This window comes from Marmota marmota, unplaced genomic scaffold, assembly GCF_001458135.2.
Source record: "Marmota marmota marmota unplaced genomic scaffold, marMar, whole genome shotgun sequence".
NCBI lineage: Eukaryota > Metazoa > Chordata > Mammalia > Rodentia > Sciuridae > Marmota > Marmota marmota.
Genome location: NW_026000082.1, coordinates 31,889,162 through 31,910,041, shown reverse-complemented (window position 1 = coordinate 31,910,041; position 20,880 = coordinate 31,889,162). Strand labels below are relative to the sequence as shown.

At 37.4% G+C, this 20,880-nt stretch overlaps 1 protein-coding gene and 1 non-coding gene across 11 annotated transcripts in view; both read right to left on the bottom strand.

The window, feature by feature from the left end:
- The window catches only part of Pum1 (pumilio RNA binding family member 1), a 65,304-nt gene that overhangs the window by 17,655 nt on the left and 26,769 nt on the right, over positions 1 to 20,880 (bottom strand). For 6 of the 10 annotated variants that reach the window (XM_048815906.1, XM_048815907.1, XM_048815912.1 and 3 more), the window contains 6 exons: positions 18,086 to 18,237; positions 15,418 to 15,556; positions 13,606 to 13,749; positions 12,165 to 12,461; positions 10,824 to 11,060; positions 1,328 to 1,595 (listed from right to left, as the gene is read on the bottom strand). In XM_048815906.1, the coding sequence (XP_048671863.1) occupies positions 1,328 to 1,595; positions 10,824 to 11,060; positions 12,165 to 12,461; positions 13,606 to 13,749; positions 15,418 to 15,556; positions 18,086 to 18,237 (1,237 nt within the window). The remainder of the gene's footprint in view (positions 1 to 1,327; positions 1,596 to 10,823; positions 11,061 to 12,164; positions 12,462 to 13,605; positions 13,750 to 15,417; positions 15,557 to 18,085; positions 18,238 to 20,880) is intronic. The other 4 variants (XM_048815915.1, XM_048815914.1, XM_048815916.1 and 1 more) reach the window with 2 other exon arrangements.
- LOC125610412 lies at positions 15,220 to 15,292 on the bottom strand. Its single transcript, XR_007340433.1, has one exon. It is a non-coding gene; the product is annotated as a small nucleolar RNA SNORD103/SNORD85 (small nucleolar RNA).

Below are 20,880 nucleotides of genomic sequence, written 5' to 3'. Positions count from 1 at the left end.
GAAGACTTGGAAATTAACAAGTATATGACACTTTAAATATCAGTACTGGGATATGCATTTGCATCGGCACACAAGAAATTGAACACTGTTTAAATGCATCCCTTGAAGGAAAAATTTCTGAAAGGGGGAATTATGTCTTAACTTAGCTGAAATTTTAAAAGTATATTTAAAATTTTAGTATATTTTATTACAGAAGGGTGTGTATACAAAACTGTGAACTTGATTTTGCCTTTAGAAATAAGTCTTACTTCAATGACTTCCAATCTTATGGTCCTTACTATACTCTTTGGCCCATATCTGTAAGAAGTAGCATTTATTATCTTCTGAAGTAACAGCCATTCAGTTTGCCTTGTTTGATTCAGGTGACTATATCAGGAAAAGCATGGTATTTCTTAATCTGGCCTATAGAATGCAAATATAAAGTTGGGTGTATGGGCACATGCCTTAATCCCAAAGACTTGGGAGGCTGAGGCAGAAGGATCACAGGTTTAAGGCCGGCCTCAGGAAATTAGCAAGACCATGTCTCAAAATAGAGAATTAAAAAAATGGGCTGGGATGTGGCTCAGTGGCTAAGCACCCTTGTGTTCAATCCCCAGTTTAAAAAACATTATCATAATCCAAATATAAGAAATCCTTGCACAACAGTAAGTCAGCAAAACTTGGAAGAGGAGGGAGGTTATTAAAAGCCTTTTCACTGAACACCAACATAGAGAAAGAAAGAAGCAGAAACAGAGAAATGGGAAAGAAGGATAGGGATGTCGCCTAGTCTCTAGGACCATATTCCCCTTCTGCAAAGTCCTGGAACAGCCCAACAGGAAGGGTTAAGCCAAGCCAAATCTAAATCTAGTTTCTATGCTGGCTTGTTCTCTCACCTCCACAGCTGGTAAACTTGTCTTACTCTGAAGCACCCAAGATCCAAAATTAGGTTTAAATGATGTCTTTTTGAGAGCAAAAGATTCTTTGTAATGCTTCAAGTAGCAAAAGTGTGTGCACGTATTTGTATAGTGCCTCTATTTCTTAAACTACAAAATTTTTGGAGATTCTCCTAAACTAGAAACACAAACTACCACTCTGTCAGACAGGCAGAAGGAAGGGTTCCTTGAAGCATGTGATCCAGACAACTAAAGGCTCTTTCCAAATATTTGCTTCTCTGGCAACCCTCATAATCCACATCCCTCTGAAGTGAACGGAGTACCAGGAGGCACACTAGCTATATACTTTGTTTGACTAATACTATGGCTATTTGTTTTCATACATGCCTACCTGAGGTATGGAATCTCAGGCATTAAGGTTTCAATTACTTCCAGCGCCAAAGCCAACTCCTCACCTGGACCCATGCTGGTCTTGGGAAAATTCCATTATATGTCCAGCAATCTCCCGAAGTTGCAAATTAGGGTACCGGTTATTTCGAAAATCTTCCAAAAGTCTGCTCCTGCCAGAGGGCATGACATCAGACATTCCGTATCGTAAACGAGAGGAAGAAAAAAGGGTGCTGCTGGGGCTGAAGAGGCTGGAGGCGCTGCTTGCGCTGCGGTACTTGGCTTCAGCACCGGGAGCAGCAGAGATGTATCTTCCACTGCCATTTGTTAGTCCTCCTGTTGGTTACAGAACAGAAGGACTTAAGACCATTCTTGTAGAATGTCATTCAAGAATGTCATTCAAGACGAAAAATCATCGCAATACATGAAGCCTGCATTGCATCATCTCTGATTTCTTCAATTTTGTTGCTTTTGTGTTAACTTGATTTTATTAGTGCTGCAACTTCATAACTTACCAAACTGGAAGGAAACTTTCGTGCAAAGATTGAGAAGGAAATGCTTTTTACTACTGACAGTAGACTGCTGGCAAGAATGGAGCAATAGTAAGTGCAGCCTTTAGTAAATAAAATATGGAAACGTGCCGACCGTGTGAACCCAGCACCGAAGCACCAGCAGCAAGGACTCAGAAACCACAAAAAGCACCGAGCTTCAGTGGTTGTCCACTCTAAGCTCTGTGGAGACTCCCTTTATTCCTAAACTCCACTCTCACATGAGACTCATCCCTAAAGATCCAGATTAATCTGTTTATATAAACCTACCTATATATGAAACCTCCAAAATCTTTATTTGAAGGAATAATTCTGTTGCCAAACACACATCTGAAAACCACTAAGACATGCAAGATAGAGGATAAGAGGGTAGAAAAAAGAAGACACACTTTGAGAACTGCCGCTCATGATTTCTATGGGATAGCGCATGAAATGACTGCAGTAGCAACAACCTTCATGCCACTGACACCACTGTTAGGTCTGGTGACAAGGGAATAATTGTGACTTCCTGAACAGGTAAACCAGACATATGAGCGAAAGGCTAATCAGAAAGTAAAGCAGGGATAGAGGTGTAGCTCGGTGATTAAAGCACAGGCCCTGGGATTAATCCCTAATACCATTTAAAAAAAAAAAAAGTAAACCAACATACTAAATTATAATGAGAATGTTTTCCAACACAGTTTTATAATATAAGCCTTTTTGTTTGTTTTAGGCAGTGCTGGGGACTAAACCCAGGGACTTGTACTAGGTAAGCGCTCACCACTGAGTTATATCCCCAACCTTAGACTGATTTTTCTCCATTCCTCTTAAACAAACAAAACAACAACAACAACAAAAAGTAAAGTTAAGTAAGAAATACCACATAAACCATGAAGAGCTTAGATGAATAAAAAATTAGAATCTATGAGGAAAAGGCAACCACCTGAACTGCTTATTAATTTCTTCAGATGTTTAAAGAATGTCTAGATTGCAGGTTAATGGTAACTGCAGAAAGATTCCTGACTTGGATTTCTCCACGAATTCCAGGGCCCACCTTCAAAAGTCTGGGTCTGAATGAAAGTGATGGAACCAAAAGAAAATGGCTCAGTGTTAAATTCTGCTCAATGCTTACTGAGCGTGAGTCCTATGCCTTGTTCTACATTACCAGGTTCTCTGTTGCACACATTCTATCAAATTCTCACTGGAATTTTTAGAAAGAAAATTTTAATTCCCATTTATGTAATAAGAAATTACACCTCTGAGAGATGAAATGCTCATCCAAACACACAATATCCATAATTTTCACGGCCAAAATTCAAAACCAGTCTCTCAATTCCAGGATCATGACCCTTGCAATTACAAGAGTCATTTTCAGACTCAGTTACATTGTTTTCTTGTTCTCCAGAACATTGCTATTTTTGTCAAATTCGATGGTATTTCTTAATCCAAAAGGAAAAACGAAATTTTAAGGAAAGGAAAAAAGAAGATGTGAAAAGAAAATAATAGCCATATGACTGTTATTTTACTCCATTTCAGAAACCCCTCTTTTTCCCTGAGCAATGGACGAAGAAAGTGATGGTAGGGTGGGACAGTGGATGCTGGGGAGGCAGGGCATCAACAACTCGCTTCCAGGAGAAACGGCACAAACGCATACAGTTCTGAAAACACCTGAACAGTAGTATCTTAAGGTGCTGGTCACTGATCAAGGCAGAACATATACTGGAAGAAAGCCAGGTCCTTGGTGACATCATTGAATGATGGCACAAACCAACCAACCCTGTCACTACCCTACTAATATGCTTTCAGTTGTATGAGCCAATAAATGCACTTCTGGTTTAAGCTATTATGGTTGGATTTTTCTGTTATCGTGGCCAAAAGTGCGCTAATCGGTAACATAAAAGGCAAGAGGGAATAATGGTTAATATGACTATAATACATGTTGGTACATTTGCCCTCGAGTTTGGATTTTTTAACTCTAGTCTTCATGGTTGCCAGACATGTATAAACACAGGTCTGCATGTGAGCACACACATCGTTTTTAGTATTGGGAAAAAAAGGAAATATACAAATCTCCAAGAGGGAAAAGAAACGTTCCCAGGCACTAAATAACAAATGTCAAACTGATAATTCAGACACACTCTGTGCAGGACAAGCAATATTTCTTTAAATGGTAAACCAATGCCTAATCTTTTAGTTGAGATACAGGTTCTTTGGATGTTTTATGAAATGCTGCTTAGCAGACAGTAGACCATCAGTCAAGTATTTGTTGATTTAATTTCAATTGGATGAGGAATATGAAGGAGCATATTTTTCAGCTCCTCTCAGTTGGTGCACCTACACATACCCAAACCATGAGAGCCCTGAAAGTGCTCGAACTTGCGATGTGTTTTGAAAGAAAGATTTACTTATTTATTTATTGTAGTTGGACGCAATAACTCTATTTCATTTATTTATATGTGGTGTTAAGGATTGAACCCAGGGCCTTGCACATGCGAGGTGAGCACTCTACCACTGAGCCATAACCCCAGCCCAGAAAGATTTCTCATAATGCTTTACAAGCAGCCTCCTGCGGCTTCCCTATTTTCTACAAGGTTTTGACAGTGGTAGATTGCATTGGGCTGTGTCCTATAACAATTTGCCACAAAAATTAAGAGCTTAAATGTTTTCATTTAAATTACTGTGAACCCTAGATGTTTACTATAATGTTACTGAGGGTTTTCTGCCAATGACCACCTCTGTTCCATCCTATTGGTGCTCACAGATTGAACAGATGCTTAATGAGCAAAGACCCAGCTTGCCACCTTTAAAATAAAATTTGGTTCTACATATTTTTATTGTATTTCCACCACCCTAAAGGAATGAACAAGCAGAACACTCTTCTTCCAGAGAGAATGTGAAAAGCCTGGGAGTTGTCAACCATACACTTAATGATATATTTTATCTCCCATATCTTGGTTCTTGGAGTTTGAAATGGTATAACCTAGAATTGTGCAGAAAACCATTAATCATCAGAAACGGAGGGGATGGGTATAGGACAAAGAGATATATGGGTAGGCAGGGTTTCAGGACATAAAACCATTATGAATCAGACTTTTGGGCTGGGTGTGGTAGACACGTAGGTAATCCCAGCAATTCGGGAGGCTGAGGCAGAAAGAAGGACCACAAGTTTGAGGCCAGTCTGAACAATTTAGCAATACCATATCTCAAAAATTTAAGACTGGAGATACAGCTCAGTGGTACAGCACCCTGGATTCAATCTCTAGTTATCAGGAAAAAAGAAAATCAGACTTTTCATATGCTCAAATCCACATCATCTCTAATGTCTTTTCTTTATGAGAAAGGAAGCAGAATTTACTAGAGGTGGATACTTTAGGCATAGGTGGGAGATTATAGACTTCATCTAACCTGCACAGAAGCTATAAATGAGATTTATACATCCAGTTGCTAATAATTGCATTATTATTTACCTATTGATACATGTAAAAATAATATTGTTAAATTGAGAAATACAAAACATACTTAAGCCAAACAAAGTAAATACTTAAGAACATCTGCCTTAGCAAGGATTACAAAAAAATTTATATGTATTACCAAGCATGCTTTCATGAGAACACATGGGAGTAGGAGATTGAGAGAAAAAAAAGTGATTTCACTTTTTAAAAATTATAATTTACACCAACAACCCTGAAAGCCTAGATGAAATGGGACAAATTCCTTAATGTCATGAATTACCAAAACTGACACAAGAAATACAAAACCCAAACCTGTAAGACAAGAAGGATGTAAAGAAATTGAATTAATCACTAAAAATTTTATTTTTAATTATTTAAAAGTACAACAAACAAAAGATTGCTTCACTGGTGAATTTTATGATCATTTAAAGAAGTAATGCCAATACTCCACAAACTTATAGAAACTACAGGGGAGTGATAAATTTCCAAACTCATGCTCAAATATATCCCCCTGACACCACATAAAGACATCACAAGAAGGAAAATAACAGATATTCTTCCCAAATACAAATGCAAAATCTACAAAGAAAAACATTAACAAACTGAATCTAACATGAACATGTGAATTTTATCCCTGGAATGCAAGGTAGGGTTCACACTCCAAAATCAATTAATGCAATGTATCATATTCACAGAAGGTTAAAAAACACTTAATAACATGCAAAACCCAATCATGAAAAAACTCAGTAATTTGGAAAAGTAGGAAATTACCTCAACCCAATAAATAAGACTCTATTTAAAACAAACTATAATCATACTTACAGGTAAAGATGAAAACTTCACTCCCAAGATCAGATCAAGGCAAGAATGTACGCTTGCATCTATTCTATTTAACACCGAATTAAAGTTCTGCCCAGTTCTACCCAATCAGGCAAGGAAAAAAATAAATGCATCTAGATTGTAAAAACTGACCTTTTTTTTTCCCTCAAGAGATAGGATCGTACATATAGAAAATAGTAAAATTTCACCGCAAACCAGTAGAACTAATAAGTAACACTGAAGTCACAGGATAGCATATGAATGCACAAAATTGTATTTCTATAAAGCAAACAAATAATCCAAAAACTAAAACTAGAATACAATTCCGTTCATAATAGCATACAAAATATATACTTTGTAATAAATTTAACAAAAGCAATGCAAAACCCATACACTAAAAAATTACAAAATTATGCTGAAGTTTAGTGCCAGAACTAGATATTCATGTGAGGAAAGATGAGCCTTCACCTAACAAAATACACAAGAATCAACTCAAAATGCATCATGCTTAAGCCCAGCAGCTTGAGAGGCTGAGACTTAAATTATCACGAGTTCAAAGCCAGCCTCAGCAACCGCGAGGTGCTAAGCAACTCAGTGAGACCCTGTCTCTAAATGAAATACTATTTAGGGCTGGGGGTGTGGCTCAGTGGTCGAGTGACCCTGAATTCAATCTCAGGTACCCGCCCCCCAAAAAAGATCAGCTTAAAGTGAAAGCTAAAACAATAAAATTTTCAGAATAAATACAGGATAAAATTTTCAAGACCTTGAGTTAGCCAAAGATTTCTTAGATCCTATACCAAAAGCACAATAAAAGGAACTTACCAAAGTTTAAAAAACTGTAGCACTTTAAAACACATTTGGGGGCTGAGGATATTGTGCTCAGTGGTAAAGCCCCTGCCTCGAATGTGTGAGGCACTGGGTTTGATACTTAGCACCACATATTTAAAGAATAAAAAAATAAAAAAATAAAGGCATGCTGTCCATCTACAACTATTAAAAAAAAAAGATCATGAGTTATTAGGAAAATGGAAAATAAAATCAAATGAGGTAGACACTGGGGGCTGGGATTGTGGCTCAGCGGTAGAGCGCTCGCCTAGCACGGGCGGGACCCGGGTTCGATCCTCAGCACCACATAAAAATAAAGGCATTATGTTGTGTCCATCTACACCTAAAAAGACAGAGAGAGAGAGAAACCGTTTCATGACCCCTAGAATAGCTGTGTAAGACAGATAACAATAAATGCTGATGAGGAAATAAAGAAAATGGAATCCTCACACTACTGTTGAGAAGGTAAAATGCTGCATCAAATTTGTAAAACAGAAGGTAAAATGCTGCATCAAATTTGTAAAAAAGTTTCTAAAAAGCTAAACACAAAACTAATAAACAACCCAGCAATTCTACTCCTAGAGAAATCAATGTGTCCACAGACAGACTTGCATGCTAATGTTCACAGCAACATTATTTCTAACAATCAAAAGCTGTAACCAATGAATCATCACCAGCTATGAATAGGGCAAAATGTGATATATCCATAAAAAGGAAGGCAATTCAACAATAAAAAAGGAAAATCTACTGACACATAATAGAGATCATGGATGAATCTCAAAAACATGAAAAGAGAAGCTGGGCAAAAGAACACAAGCAGCTTCAGAGACTTGAGGCAGGAGGATCACAAGTTCCAGGCTAGCCTCCACAACTCAGCAAGACCCTGCCTCAAAATAAAATCAGTGGTAGAGCACTTGCCTACCATGCATGAGATCCTGGTGTCGATACACAGAACAGCACTCATGCCCCTGCCTCCGCCAACACCCACAAAATAAACCTTGCAAAGAGAAAGAAGCTGGAGAAAAGGAAAATTTAGAAAGAAAGTACATCACGGTCGACTGAGGACGGGAATAGAGATTAACTTCAAATGAGCATGGGAGAATCTTCTAGGGGGGTGGAAATATTCTAAAATGGATTATGGTTGCACAACTGACAGTTTATAAAAATTCACTGTATAAATAGTTGAATTTTAAAATATGTAAAAATATAACTTGGTAAAAAAGATTCTTTTCTCTAGATCTGGACTTTCAATTGGTAGTGAAAAGCTACTGAGGATTCTTACATAGGCACTCAGTAAGTCATTGATTAGTAAGCAATGAAAAAACTACAACAACTAACTTTTTACGAAGTCTAACATGTCTAACTGCTGAAAGGATGTGTGAAAATAATGTGACAGAGAAGAGATCCATATTGGAAAAACAGAGAGCTTGGGCTGAATGTGCATCCAAACATAATATACATGTGGTATTAGAAAGTTCATTAAACAAGTTGAGTTTACTTCATGTGTGCATGAGTTAGAAAATTCTGAGTATTCAACACATTGAGTATCAAGTTCACAATATGGCTGCTCATGATCTAAGAACTGATGGCTGGTGGTAGCAGTGAAATAGTATTAGGAATTAGAAACTATATTTTAGGTGTGCCTAACATATATTTGATAAGTTTATTGCACCAAAATTTCTTTAGGACCTTTGGATGGACACTGTTAGTAACCAACCACCACACCTCTATTTTCTCAAATTCTCAAATTTTCTCTTTTAAGATTAAAGCATACAAAAACCCTTTTCTAAGCAGGAAACTGAGCTAAGACAAACCTACTGATCCAGACATGAAGCTCCTCAGGAATGGCATGTATGATACATGTATTATACGCAGCAATGGTAGTCCAATGCAAACGCATCAGAATAAATTACTTAAACAAGGTAAATTTTTTAGAAGGAAAAATGTTAAACACAAATCTATGCATGCAGTAAGTCATTAAAACAAGAAACAATGCACTGATAATTTGTGTTCTCTTGTTAAATAGGAAATAATTAAGAAGTATCATCCTATTGCTGCTACACTAGGAAGAGGAATGGCTGCAAGTTCCATTTTCACAGTCCAACAGCCAAAAACATTACAGTCCACAGAATAAATCTGGCCTGCTAACTATTTTTGTAAATAAAGATTTATTAGAAGACAGCTACACACTTGTTCATTTACCTTTTGCCTGTGGCTGCTTGCACACTTCAACAGCACAGTTGAATATTCACTAGAGAGCCCACCTGGGCCTAAAAGCTTAAAATATTTACTAGGTATCTCTTAAAAGCAATTAACAAATGGGGAGATTTATTTAGTACTTAGTGTGGAATGGCCTAGTTCAAATATTTAAACCAAGATATTAAAAGGTTACTTCTGCATCTGAAAATGCACTGGTTCAAAAGATATCCTAGGCACATCATGTGACAAGATGCACACGGAAATTGTCTGCTTTGGAGTCAAAACTTTGTTCAAATCTGAGAGAACCTAAACAAGACATTTGAGTTATGAGGCTCGCATCTGTAACATAGGGATAATGCCTACACCTTTCAAAGCTGCATGTATAGGACCCCAAACTATTAATACTAGCTATCATTAAATGTTCATTCATTCCTCTCTTCTAATCACACATCAAACTGGAACTTTCACCCCACCTCCAGATTTTGCAATAGACCTCAGTCTTTAAAAGCCAGGCATTCTGTCTCTTGGAAACACTATTGTACAAAATACCACACATTCACTGTGGATGTACCAATCAGGGAATGTTGCTGCAAATTTTCTAAACCTCAAAGTACTCATATCAGCAAACAAATGAATATACTCAAATGCTTTCAAACTCAAAGATTCCACTCTCATTTCTAGAACAATAACTTGACTGCCCCACACACTTCAGACTCTTTTTGTTTTTATATATCATTTTCTAGTCTTTGTTTTCTATAGGAAGGCATCACATTTGCTTTTAGTTAGTCCTCACTTGAATCCATGAAACCACGCTTAAACTTGTTGGTTAAAAACAGAATCTTTTAAGTAAAATGGCCAGGCATATTGACCTGCCCAGGAAAAAACTGATTTAGGCTTATTAACACAGAAACATTAATAGCACACCCATTCACTTACAAAAATATGTGATCACTCCATTTCTACACTTCAACTTTCCCCCATCTGAGAAATCAATCTGACCCTCAAAACTCAAACATGATGTGCAACTGGGAGAGCGGAGGGTACCCCATGTGATAAGAAGTTATCTCCTACCTCTTGATAAGAGATTTGCCACCCAAAATGCTAATATAATTTTCTCTTCATTCTTACAGCCAGCTGCTCAGACTCTTCATTTCCTAGATCTACATAGTAACATTTAAAAAATCCCAAACATAAGGTAATCTAAATAAACTATAGGGAAATAGGTATCTACTGATTAGCATACTGTGTAGTTTAAGAGTATACTTACAAATACTAAAAATTTGGCAAAAAAAATTTATATAAAATGTTTTATGTGAAAAGCAAGTTATTAACTGTATATATGGGGGAAGATCTAAAAAGAAATAGTAAAATATTCATAGTGGTAGTATTTCAAGTGATGATGCTAACTGAATAAATCCTGTCTCTGTGTTCTCCACTTTCACTGAAATGAATCTGTACTGTGTTTATGACGAAAGACTCCCACAAGTAGCCAAAGAACACAGAAGTTTGTACTAAATCTGAAGTGAATATACAGGGAATGTACCCAAATGTTAATCAATCACAAACTGCTATACTAGCTATAGGCACAGCCTGAACAACATGAGGTATTTACAGAAGGCACAGAACACCCAGGACACTTCTAGGATAAAGGGTTTGGCCTTTGCTTATGCAAAGTACTTGTAATGTCATCGGTGGCAAGAGATTTCTAGAGTTCAAGGTGGTGTTAGAGTAATGGTTCTTACCCAGGTTTAAGCTTGAAGAGGATCCATGTGAAGAGAGGGAAGGAGGTGGTGTCTGTGAATGTCCTGGTCCCTGACTAGGGAGAGGCATGCCCACGGGTCCAGGAGAGGAGGAAAAGCTAAGGCCGTTATAAAAACTGTGTCCAATGGGGGTCAAGCTGCTCGATGTCCTCTTATAAAGGTCACTGCTGCCAGTCAGGGAGTCACGGCGGGAGCCACTGCCAGTGTTGGAGTTTGCAACTAAAATGGAATTAAAACAATGCAGATAAGAACAGGCCTGTTCTTCGAAGAACAAGCCCAGTGACCTGTTCCTAACACTTTGATCCAGACTCCTTACCACCGCAAATTTGTCAGCAGAGACAGCCTAATTATTAATGTAGCAGTTCTAGGGACAGATAAAGTAATAAAGAGGACATGGCTCAGGTAAACATGAAACTTTTGTTCAACAACATCACACGTATATGGCAAATTTACCTTCCTCTGGTGTCATATATATTATGGGATGGGAACGGGTTAAAAAACTCTGACGGCCACATGAGCTATGGGAAAAGGTGAAAGAAAATGGACTAGAAAGAATGCCTTTCATCCACCCAAAGTAGAAAAATGGAATACAGAAAAAAAAAAAAAGTCTCTAAATGGGGCACTGCCCCACTACATAAGACTTACACATGAAAGCCTGTTTTCTCAGTGGGCTCAATCAAGAGTTACTACTAGCCTCCAATTCCAATTAGGATACTTTCTCTTAATCATGCCTTTCCGTTTTGAGGTCACATTGTTTTATAACTACTGCAATTATCCCATTGTTCACCAGACTACATTCCTACTTCTTTTCTTCCATCAAAACATTAAAAATGTTTTGTCTCATATCCTTCCTCCCAATTTTCCACAATGTCTTCTTTAATGTTGTTTGAAAGACTGGAGAAAACTCTTAACTCTTTATGGTCTGCAAGCCAAGCACTGGGCACAGTCTGGAATGTGGAGTATCCAGCCCTGTAATCCTCCAAAGTACTCTCCATCAGTTTTTAACATCTACAATTCTACAGTGCCTTCCATATTCTTACCACTGCCTACAAAAATCTCCTGTTTAAGAACCTGAAACAAATTAACTATGTGAGTGTAAATAAGTTACAACATGAGCATGGACCTAAAATTGATCCCAACTGTACAATTTGATTTCAAAAGTCCATCATCTCAAAGATTGTGTGGGCTGGCTGGATTCCCACGGGGCTCGATCCAGATCTGCCTGTGATATCTGTCCAGGGTTCCATGCATTGTCAGGGTTCCAGAAAGATTATAATAATAATTAAAACTCAGTTTTAACAGCATTATCAGTTTGATTTCTACCTGCTGTTCCAAATCCTCCAAGGGCTGATCCCAGGGTGGCACCAAGAGAACTGCTACTTCCAAATCCCAAGGATGTGTTGGCAGGTTGGGCAGAGCCCTGGGAGAAGAGGGAGCTGCTTTGTGAGTTGCTGCTCAGAGAGTTGTTGCCATAGAAAGAGCTGGATGCCAGGTTGTTACTGGGCTGCTGCTGGGGCTGGGGCTGAGGCTGCTGGGTTCCTAAAGGGCGAAATGGTCCGTTTGTAGTTCCAGCAAGACCACCAGCAGCTCCATTTGCTGAAGCTGCAGCTGCTGCAACAGCTGTGAAGAAAGCAAACCATTTAGCTATGAAAGGGCTTAGGCGCATTTCCAAACTCCATTTTTTTTTTTTTACCCATTTTTAAACCTCTTAATTCTACCTATCTTTTCAAGGCAGACACAAACCTTGAAAAGAACTATACAAATCTATCTTTGATCCCTTCATTTGAAGCTTCTACTTTCTATTTCTACTTTTGATTTGAAATCAAAATACCAAGGGAGCAAGCTCACTATGTTGGCAGCTTATTTAAAGCATGTGTAGTTTAAAAGGGGTACAAACATCAAATGTATCCATTAAATACAACTACTTCCTAAAATCTCAAATTCCATACATATCTGTGATGAGATTTTTTTTTAAACCGTGACATACATATACTAAAGCTCCCCCAAAACCTATATTTTTATACCACTCTCTTCCAGATATTATTTATTTTTTAAATTTTTAATTTGTTATATATGACAACAATATGCATTACAATTCATATTACACATATGGAGCACTATTTTTCTTATCTCTGGTTGTACACAAAGTAGAGTCACATTCTTTGTGTCTTCATACATGTACTTAGGGTAATGATGACCATTGCATTCCACAATTTTTCCTACACCTATGCCCACTTCCTTCCACTCCCTCCCCTTTTCCCCTTTGCCCTACCTAGAGTTCATTTAATCCTCCCATTTCTACTGCTGCTAATTTTTAAAAATGCATTTGAAACTTAATATAAAAAACTCTCACTGCACCCCAAGCAAATATTTCTTGCCCAGTTCTCACTACTTTTTCCTATTTCCTCTATCCTTACCCTATGCCAAAACCCCCTTATACACGCCCACCAAATTATCTAAAAAACAATGACTTCAGTATTTGTAACATTAGCCTTGGAATGCTGCCAACAGTACATTTTCTATGAGTAATCCATCTTCCAATGATCTCAATGGAGCCGGTCCTGTGTCTAACCAGATGGTACATGACATGCCCCCCCCCCAACCCAATCAGAATCAACAGAGGTCACTTATTGCTTCTGATGCTCTCTTTGAAATATTATAGGGTGGAACTGTTATGCTGAGAATTACCAACTAAGGTACACTTCACCAGCAGTTCCCTCCTTGCACCCCATACCTTTAGCTGAAGCACCCAGATGAAGCTCACCTGCTTGTGCAGCTGAGGAACTAATGATGACTGGGGCAGGAGCTACAAGCCGAACAGGAGCTCCAATACCATTTCTTGCTCCTGCATTCACCACAAGGGCACCAGTTTGGTCATAGTAAGCAGCAGGAGCCAAAACTGGATAACCTAGGAATATCAAAGTCAGCATATGAAGAGATATACTGCAGTTCCCCCTTATCTACAGTTTTGTTTGTCACTATTTCAGTTACCATGGAAAAATATTAAATGGAAAATCCCAATAATAAACAATTCAAATAACTTTTAAAGTGCGCACCATACTGAATAGCATAACAAAAATCTCCCACCCATTAGTTAACTTAGTTCTATCAGACTGCCTTAGTTGTCAGATCAATTTTGGTACTGCAGTACTTATGTTCAAGTGAACATCATTTTACTTTATAATTGTTCCAAGTGCAAGAGTAGTGATGCTAGTGATTCAGATATGCCAAGAAGGCATTAAGTGCTAAGTAAAAAGATGAAAAAGATGGTTTAAAGAAAGAATGACCTCATATGCTGAGCTTGCCTGAATCTACAGTAAAGCTATGGTTGTTGATATTAATGTGCTTAACTTATAAATTAAGCTTTATATAAGTATGTATGTATATACTATCCATGGTTCCAGGCATCCAATGAAGAGTCTTGCAAGATTTCTAGCATATTAATTAAGTGCACAGTAAAGAAAAGTGTTGGTTATTCCTCTGCTGATAGTGAGAAGGTGACTGAGTAGGATAGGAATGTGTGCTCTTTGAAGTGCTAGCCAAGGCTATCACAAACAATCATATACCAATAATCTGGATTTTTTTTAATATTTATTTTTTAGTTGTAGTTGGACACAATACCATTATTTTATTTATTTATTGTTACATGGTGCTGAGGATAGAACCCAGGGCCTCGCACATGCTAGGCGAGTGCTCTACCGCTGAGCCACAACCCCAGCCCTAATCTGATTTCTTAAATACGCAAATACAAGAAGCTATGAGGATTACAATCGTCATAGTATTTCCATACCACTTAATAATCTAAGCATAAATATCCTAAAAGTCAGCAGGAAAGGCTTCAAAAGATGAAATCTCTAATAAATCTTAATTTGAGCCACATGGGATAATAAAATGTAAAGGATTAGTGACTAACAAATGAAGCAAGTTAACTTTATTCATTGAATTCATGAATGGATCAGTTAATTTGGCTATGTTCCACAGTCAATAAAGATATTTACACACAATATTTAAGTTGAGGTCTCTTTTAAGTGAAGAATATGAAACTACATCTGATCCCACACAAAGCCCAGGTCAGCAAACCAAGAATAATACACCATACATTCATTTTACATGTATCAGAAGTAGGCAGTTTAAAATCACCTCTATTATTGATAAAAAAAAAAATCCTAAAAATATAAAAAGACTGACCCTATCAATAACAGGACTTTCTTCCCACTGTGCTATTCAAACACAAAGGTATGAAGACTAAAGCCTTGGAGTGGTGATAAGATAGGCCAACCACATCCTTAATTCAAGCGAGAAAAAGTTGACCACCAAAGAAAAATCACATTAATTCAAGCTGTGTGGACATTCATATCTCCAACATGTAAAACTTAAAACTGGCTCAGAATAATGCTCTCATCAACGAACTATGGTCTAAGTGAGGGCAAGTGTATATCATCCTTGCCAGTATCCAAATCTTGACAAGCCCAAACAAGCTGAAAGCTTGAATTATGCACATTCTTCTCAGTATCACCCCAAAAAGCAGACTTTCCTCCACCCCACTCACAGTGTTAGGAACAAGGTGCAGTATTACCTGGCATGCCTGCAGCCAGACCTTGTCCAAAGGCAAGAGCAGAATTTACAGCTGCAGCTGCCACTAGTGGGTCTGTTTGCTGTCCCTGCTGGTTCTGATTTGGGGTCAAAGGACGCTGGCTGGCTCCTCCACGGAGAACCTGGAAATGGGAGACAGAAAAAAGTCAACTACTTTCTTCTCACTGGGAGTATTTAAGACCCCCCATATGCTCAAGTTCAAGTCGAGTCAACTTTTAAAAATTAATAGTTGTAAAACATTTAAAATGTTTTACATGTGGTACGGCTGTTAGGATAAAAATCCAATTAATGACATCATTCTACCATACTTAGTTTTTAAACATAGCACCTCTATAAGTAGGAAAAAGTGGACAAAAGGGATGACTCTTTCATTAATCAGATATTTGATTCCTATCATGTGGCAGATGCTAGGGACAAGGCAATGAACACAGCAAGCAAAGCCTGCCTTCATGGAACTTTTACTTTAGTGAGTAACAAAGATAATCAACAATAAATACGTAACGTCAGTATTCAGACCAAAAGTGAGTGTAGAAGAAATGGTAAGCAGGAGAGGGAGGGTGCACTCCAGACAGGACAAACATCGAACTTAACCCACACATTTCAGTTAAAATACCTGTGTGTATGTACACACACACACACACACACACACACACACACACACACAGTTTTATTTTTTTTCTACCCTTTAACACTATTCCCATTTAATCAATGCCCAAATGAACAGATTTGATTTTGGAGGCTTCTAAGTTGCTTCACTTTAACAGATTCTACAAAAATGTTCATCTAAATGAGCGTTAGTCAAGTTCAGTGCAGAACACCAGTTCTGCCACTGTGTTACATTTCCTGCTATTAAAGAAACAGAGATATCAAGAAGTCAACAATTATTTTTATTCTGAAGGATTTGAAGTATACATTTCACAAGATCTATTATATTGAGCAAGTAAAAATGCCAAGCCCCACAGATGGATGCTGAAATTGCCATTTTCTGAAATTGCCATTATGTTTGCAAGCACAAAGTTCTCATAAGATCACTTTAAATTTCACCTTGCTATTTATTAAAAGCTTAAATATGTAGTCAAGAACAGATTAACTTTAATACCATTTGGGAAAGAATACAAAAAGAAAAACATTAGCAATCAACTAATCTTTTACTGATTAACCTAATTACCCTATGTGAATAACACTGTTAAGAAGAGATGAGTGGAAACTAATTAAAACAAATTTAAAAAATAATAATAATGAGAGCAATGATGTGTGGACACTTAATTTACCCCAAGTCTTTTATTTCTTTATCTGCAAACAGTGAGAGTTTTAACAGCTGATCTTACAGACATGCTGGGACCATTATACAAGGTATAGTGCCTAATACCAGTGGATAATCAATAAACAGTAGCTCATCACTATTATCAAAATATTATGCAATTTATTTTTGTGACCTGAAGACTCCAACCAACTTTACAGGAGAAAGAGTGTGTCAGACTACATGGAGAGAAGAGGGGAGGGGACTGCACAGAAAAATTTCACTGTATGAACTTATTCCAAGGAAATAATCATAAACTTATGAAAATATTATAATCATGATTTATAACACCAAAATATTAAGTTAAATCTCAAACTGATCAGTCAAAATAAAGCATAGAATATTCTTTAATGGATGATATTTAAAAGAACACTAACATCGAAGAATAAGAAAGAATAACAAAACCATATGGACAAAATAATTCTAAATTAAATAAGGGCTGGGGATGTCGCTCAGAGGTAGAGTGCTTGCCTAGCACACACGAGACCCTGGGTTCAATCCTGGGAGTGCGGAAGGGAGGGAAGGAAGGAGGGAACAAAATAGTAAGATTATTTTTTTTACATAAAAATTTAGGGTAATTTTTTTTTCCTTTTAAGCAGTATTTTAGTAATCGGGGAAAATGGTGTATTCAATTAAGAAGAAAGCTGGGTGTGGTGGCTCAAGTAATCCCAGGGACTCAGGAGGCCAAGGAGGACTGCAAGTTCGAGGAAGACTCAGCAATTTAGCAGGCCCTGAGCAACTTAGTGAAACCTTGTCTCAAAATAAAACATTAAAAGAACTGTGGCTCAGTGGTAAAGTACCCCTGGGTTCAATCTTGGTATCAAAGAAAAGAAAAAAGACATATAGTACTTTGTTTACTTTTAACTATTCTTTCTTTAAAAATATAGTTTAAAAGCTCCTATAAGTTAACCGTTATGACAGGTTTTTAAGAGCTATATCCAATACAATAGGTGTTGGTGATATGCAGTCTAAAAGCCTAGCACCTCCCCCTTGCTTGGTACGTAAGTCATTTGCAAATTCTGAAGTGATGTGAAAATGGTGCAGAGCAGGCATCTATAATATGGTAAAAGGAAAATTTTACTACCAGTCTAAAGATCCACTTTGCTACTTCCTAGCTATATGATCTTAATTGAACAATCCTCTAACCAAGTTTCTCTTATGAAAATTGAATGAATATCATTACCTCACCTACTTGCACTGACCAAGTGCCTGATATTTAAAAGGCATTTCACAAGAACAGTTAAATCTGAGATTGAATATACATACACACACAAGAGGGAACTCATTGCTTTCAGTGTTTTTCTGATAGAGAAGAAACATCCTGACATAAGTAAATTGTGTTTACATTTACCTGCTGCTGTCCTTGCTGAGCCTGTGGGGTGGTCTGCTGATTAGCAGAATTAGTTGCTGCTGCTGCAGCAGCAGCTTGCTGCTGAAAAAGACTGGCGGGGTAGACTCCCCAGGGTGTGACTCCATAATACTGGTGAGGGACCACAGCTGGGCCTAAAAACAACAAGGGAAAGGCAAGGAAGATTAGACTAGTAAGAATCATCTCAGGACTTCCAAAGACTACATATGACCCAGTAGATCCTACCATAAAAATATTAACTTAAAGAATACATTGGGTTGTGCTAGCTAATCATTAATTGTCCTTTAAAACAGAAAATATTATATATAAGAAACTTAAGCCAAAGTCTTCTGAAGTCAATTATCATATTCCAAACCTAAAAAAGAGACACTGAGGGACAAAATTTTGAGATACTGAAAGGAGAAAAACTGACAGAACAAGTTCAGAGGAGCTGGGTTTAAGAACTGTTGGAGGGACTGGCCTTGGAAGAAATAATGGTTTTCCTATGAGAAAGAAAGGATATGGCGTAGATATGGAAATGTTTATTGTAAGGAGAGAAAGAAATTAAGGGTGTGGGCACTTAAAGCGATGAAGGACAAAATATGGATGTATCCTACTTTCATAGTAAGAATGGCACCTGAGAGGATTGACAGGACCCTGGTGCATCCTTTACTCCAGAAGCATGAAAATCTATCAGTCTTCTGACAAAAATCCCCAACACTTGACTGACTTCCACTGTTCAATTTCAAATAGGCTTGGTTTTCTTATTTCTATTTTTTAAATTACAGAAGTTTTTCACACAACTACATTCAGACACTCATATATGAAATTTCAAGTCACATGTAGAACCACCACCAAAAAAAGAAAACAAAACAAACAAACAAACAAACAAAAAAAAAACAGCACCTTGGTTATAGACTAGCCAATATCCTAAACAAAACTAAATATTCTGTTTTAATCTAAATGATCTGTTCACATTTTCTGGCAACAAGCTACAGCTATAGGCTCTGCCACACAGGATAGGTAGCAGAGATGTAACAGAGTCATGAAAACAGCAACATGGATGTGGCAAAACTCTTAACCACAGAAGCTGGTGACAAGAGACACCAAGGACGAACATTTGTCAATCAAGAAAAGAGCTCAAAAAATAATTTAAAGCAAATAATAAAAAGTTAAAATGATTTGCTGGGGATAGAACCCAGGGCCTCATGCATACTATGCAAGCACTCTGCCACTCAGCTGCAATCCAGTCCAATGCTTTGGCATTTCCATCTTGGTATTTTCTATATTCTTGGGCAGAACAAAAAGTTCTGTTTATAAGCAAAAGGGTTTATAAACACTATATGAAACAGTATACCTGTGAAACTCTATACCTGGGTACATACCAAAGGTGCTATTCAGAAAAGTCATGTTACAATAGGAAATATTATATTATAAGCAAAATATTTTTAACTTGTCATTACTACCACATTGAAGAAAAATAATGGTGGGTCCCCAAACTCCTCTGACTAGTATTCACATACTAGTAAATTAAAGAAAACAACGAGAGGAGAAAATGAAGACTCTACCTGTGCCTTAGTTTCCTCGCGTGTAAAATAAATACTAATAGGTGCTAGTGGTATGGCCATATTGACCTTGAAAGGATAGGTTGCAATCTGCAATGAAAATCCCTGGCTCCCCCAAGAGCCAACAAAGTGATCCTGGACAGAGTGTGCATTAATCTTTAAATTTTCTCAACTAGCATTTCTACTACATTACCCTGGACATGTGGCCTAAGATCGAATTCAGGAAGACATCCTGGGATGATTAATTCAGTGTTTCTCATCAGAGTGCCTACTTCAATTCCTGTGTGAGTGACACCATACTCCATAGGTTGTGAGTTAACATCATGTGTGAAAAGCACTAAGGTCACTTTCAGTCTGGCTCAGCATGAATACCAAAAAAAGGAAAAAAAAAAAACAAGATTCTCACCACCAAACTAGCATCTCAATGAGCGTAAGTATGTCACACCTAAGATTAGCTCTGCTTCAAATAATATGTTAAAGCAGTGGTGGAAAGGACTTTAAGAAAGTAAAGGCTAGATAACTCAAGGTAGCGTGGTCAATCTAGATGACAGTAAAATGTAAAGCCTGGAGTTAAACCTGGTTACAAACCCAAACGTACATTTAGATTATGTGACCTCATACAAGATATCACTCTGAACTCAATCTCCTAATCTGTCAAAATATTCTCTGACAACACATATGAACAAAAAGCACTCAGGACAATGCTTATAAATAGTTAAGTGTTGCGTACAGGCTAATAGTGGTGAGCAAAGACTATTCTACTACAAAGAGCTTTTCATTTTCCTCAAAAACTAGAACAGGGGGCCATCTTAAATATGCTCCCATGATAAAGAGGAAAACAATTCTAAAGAAAACCTAAGAAATGATGTTCTGTACTGAGTTCATAATATCAAATTATGTCGTACAATAAATGAAATTTCAGACTAGGGATGTAACTCAGTGACAGAGCGCTTGCCTAGCAAGTGCAAGGCCCTGGGATTGATCCCCCAGCACCTCAAAAATAAACAAACAAGTAAAATTTACATGGCTATTTAGTCATGATAAACATAATTTGAAGGAATGAGTCCCCAAAGAATGCTCTAGAAGATGTTTTATATGTCCAAATGTTAAGCTCAATCCACCCATATACAATAGCCCCACTGTGGTGGTAACATCTGTATCAAACAGAGTCAAACAGGAAAGGTGCTTTCTTTTGAAAGATTCAGTTTCAAGAGAAATAATATTCATGAGCTT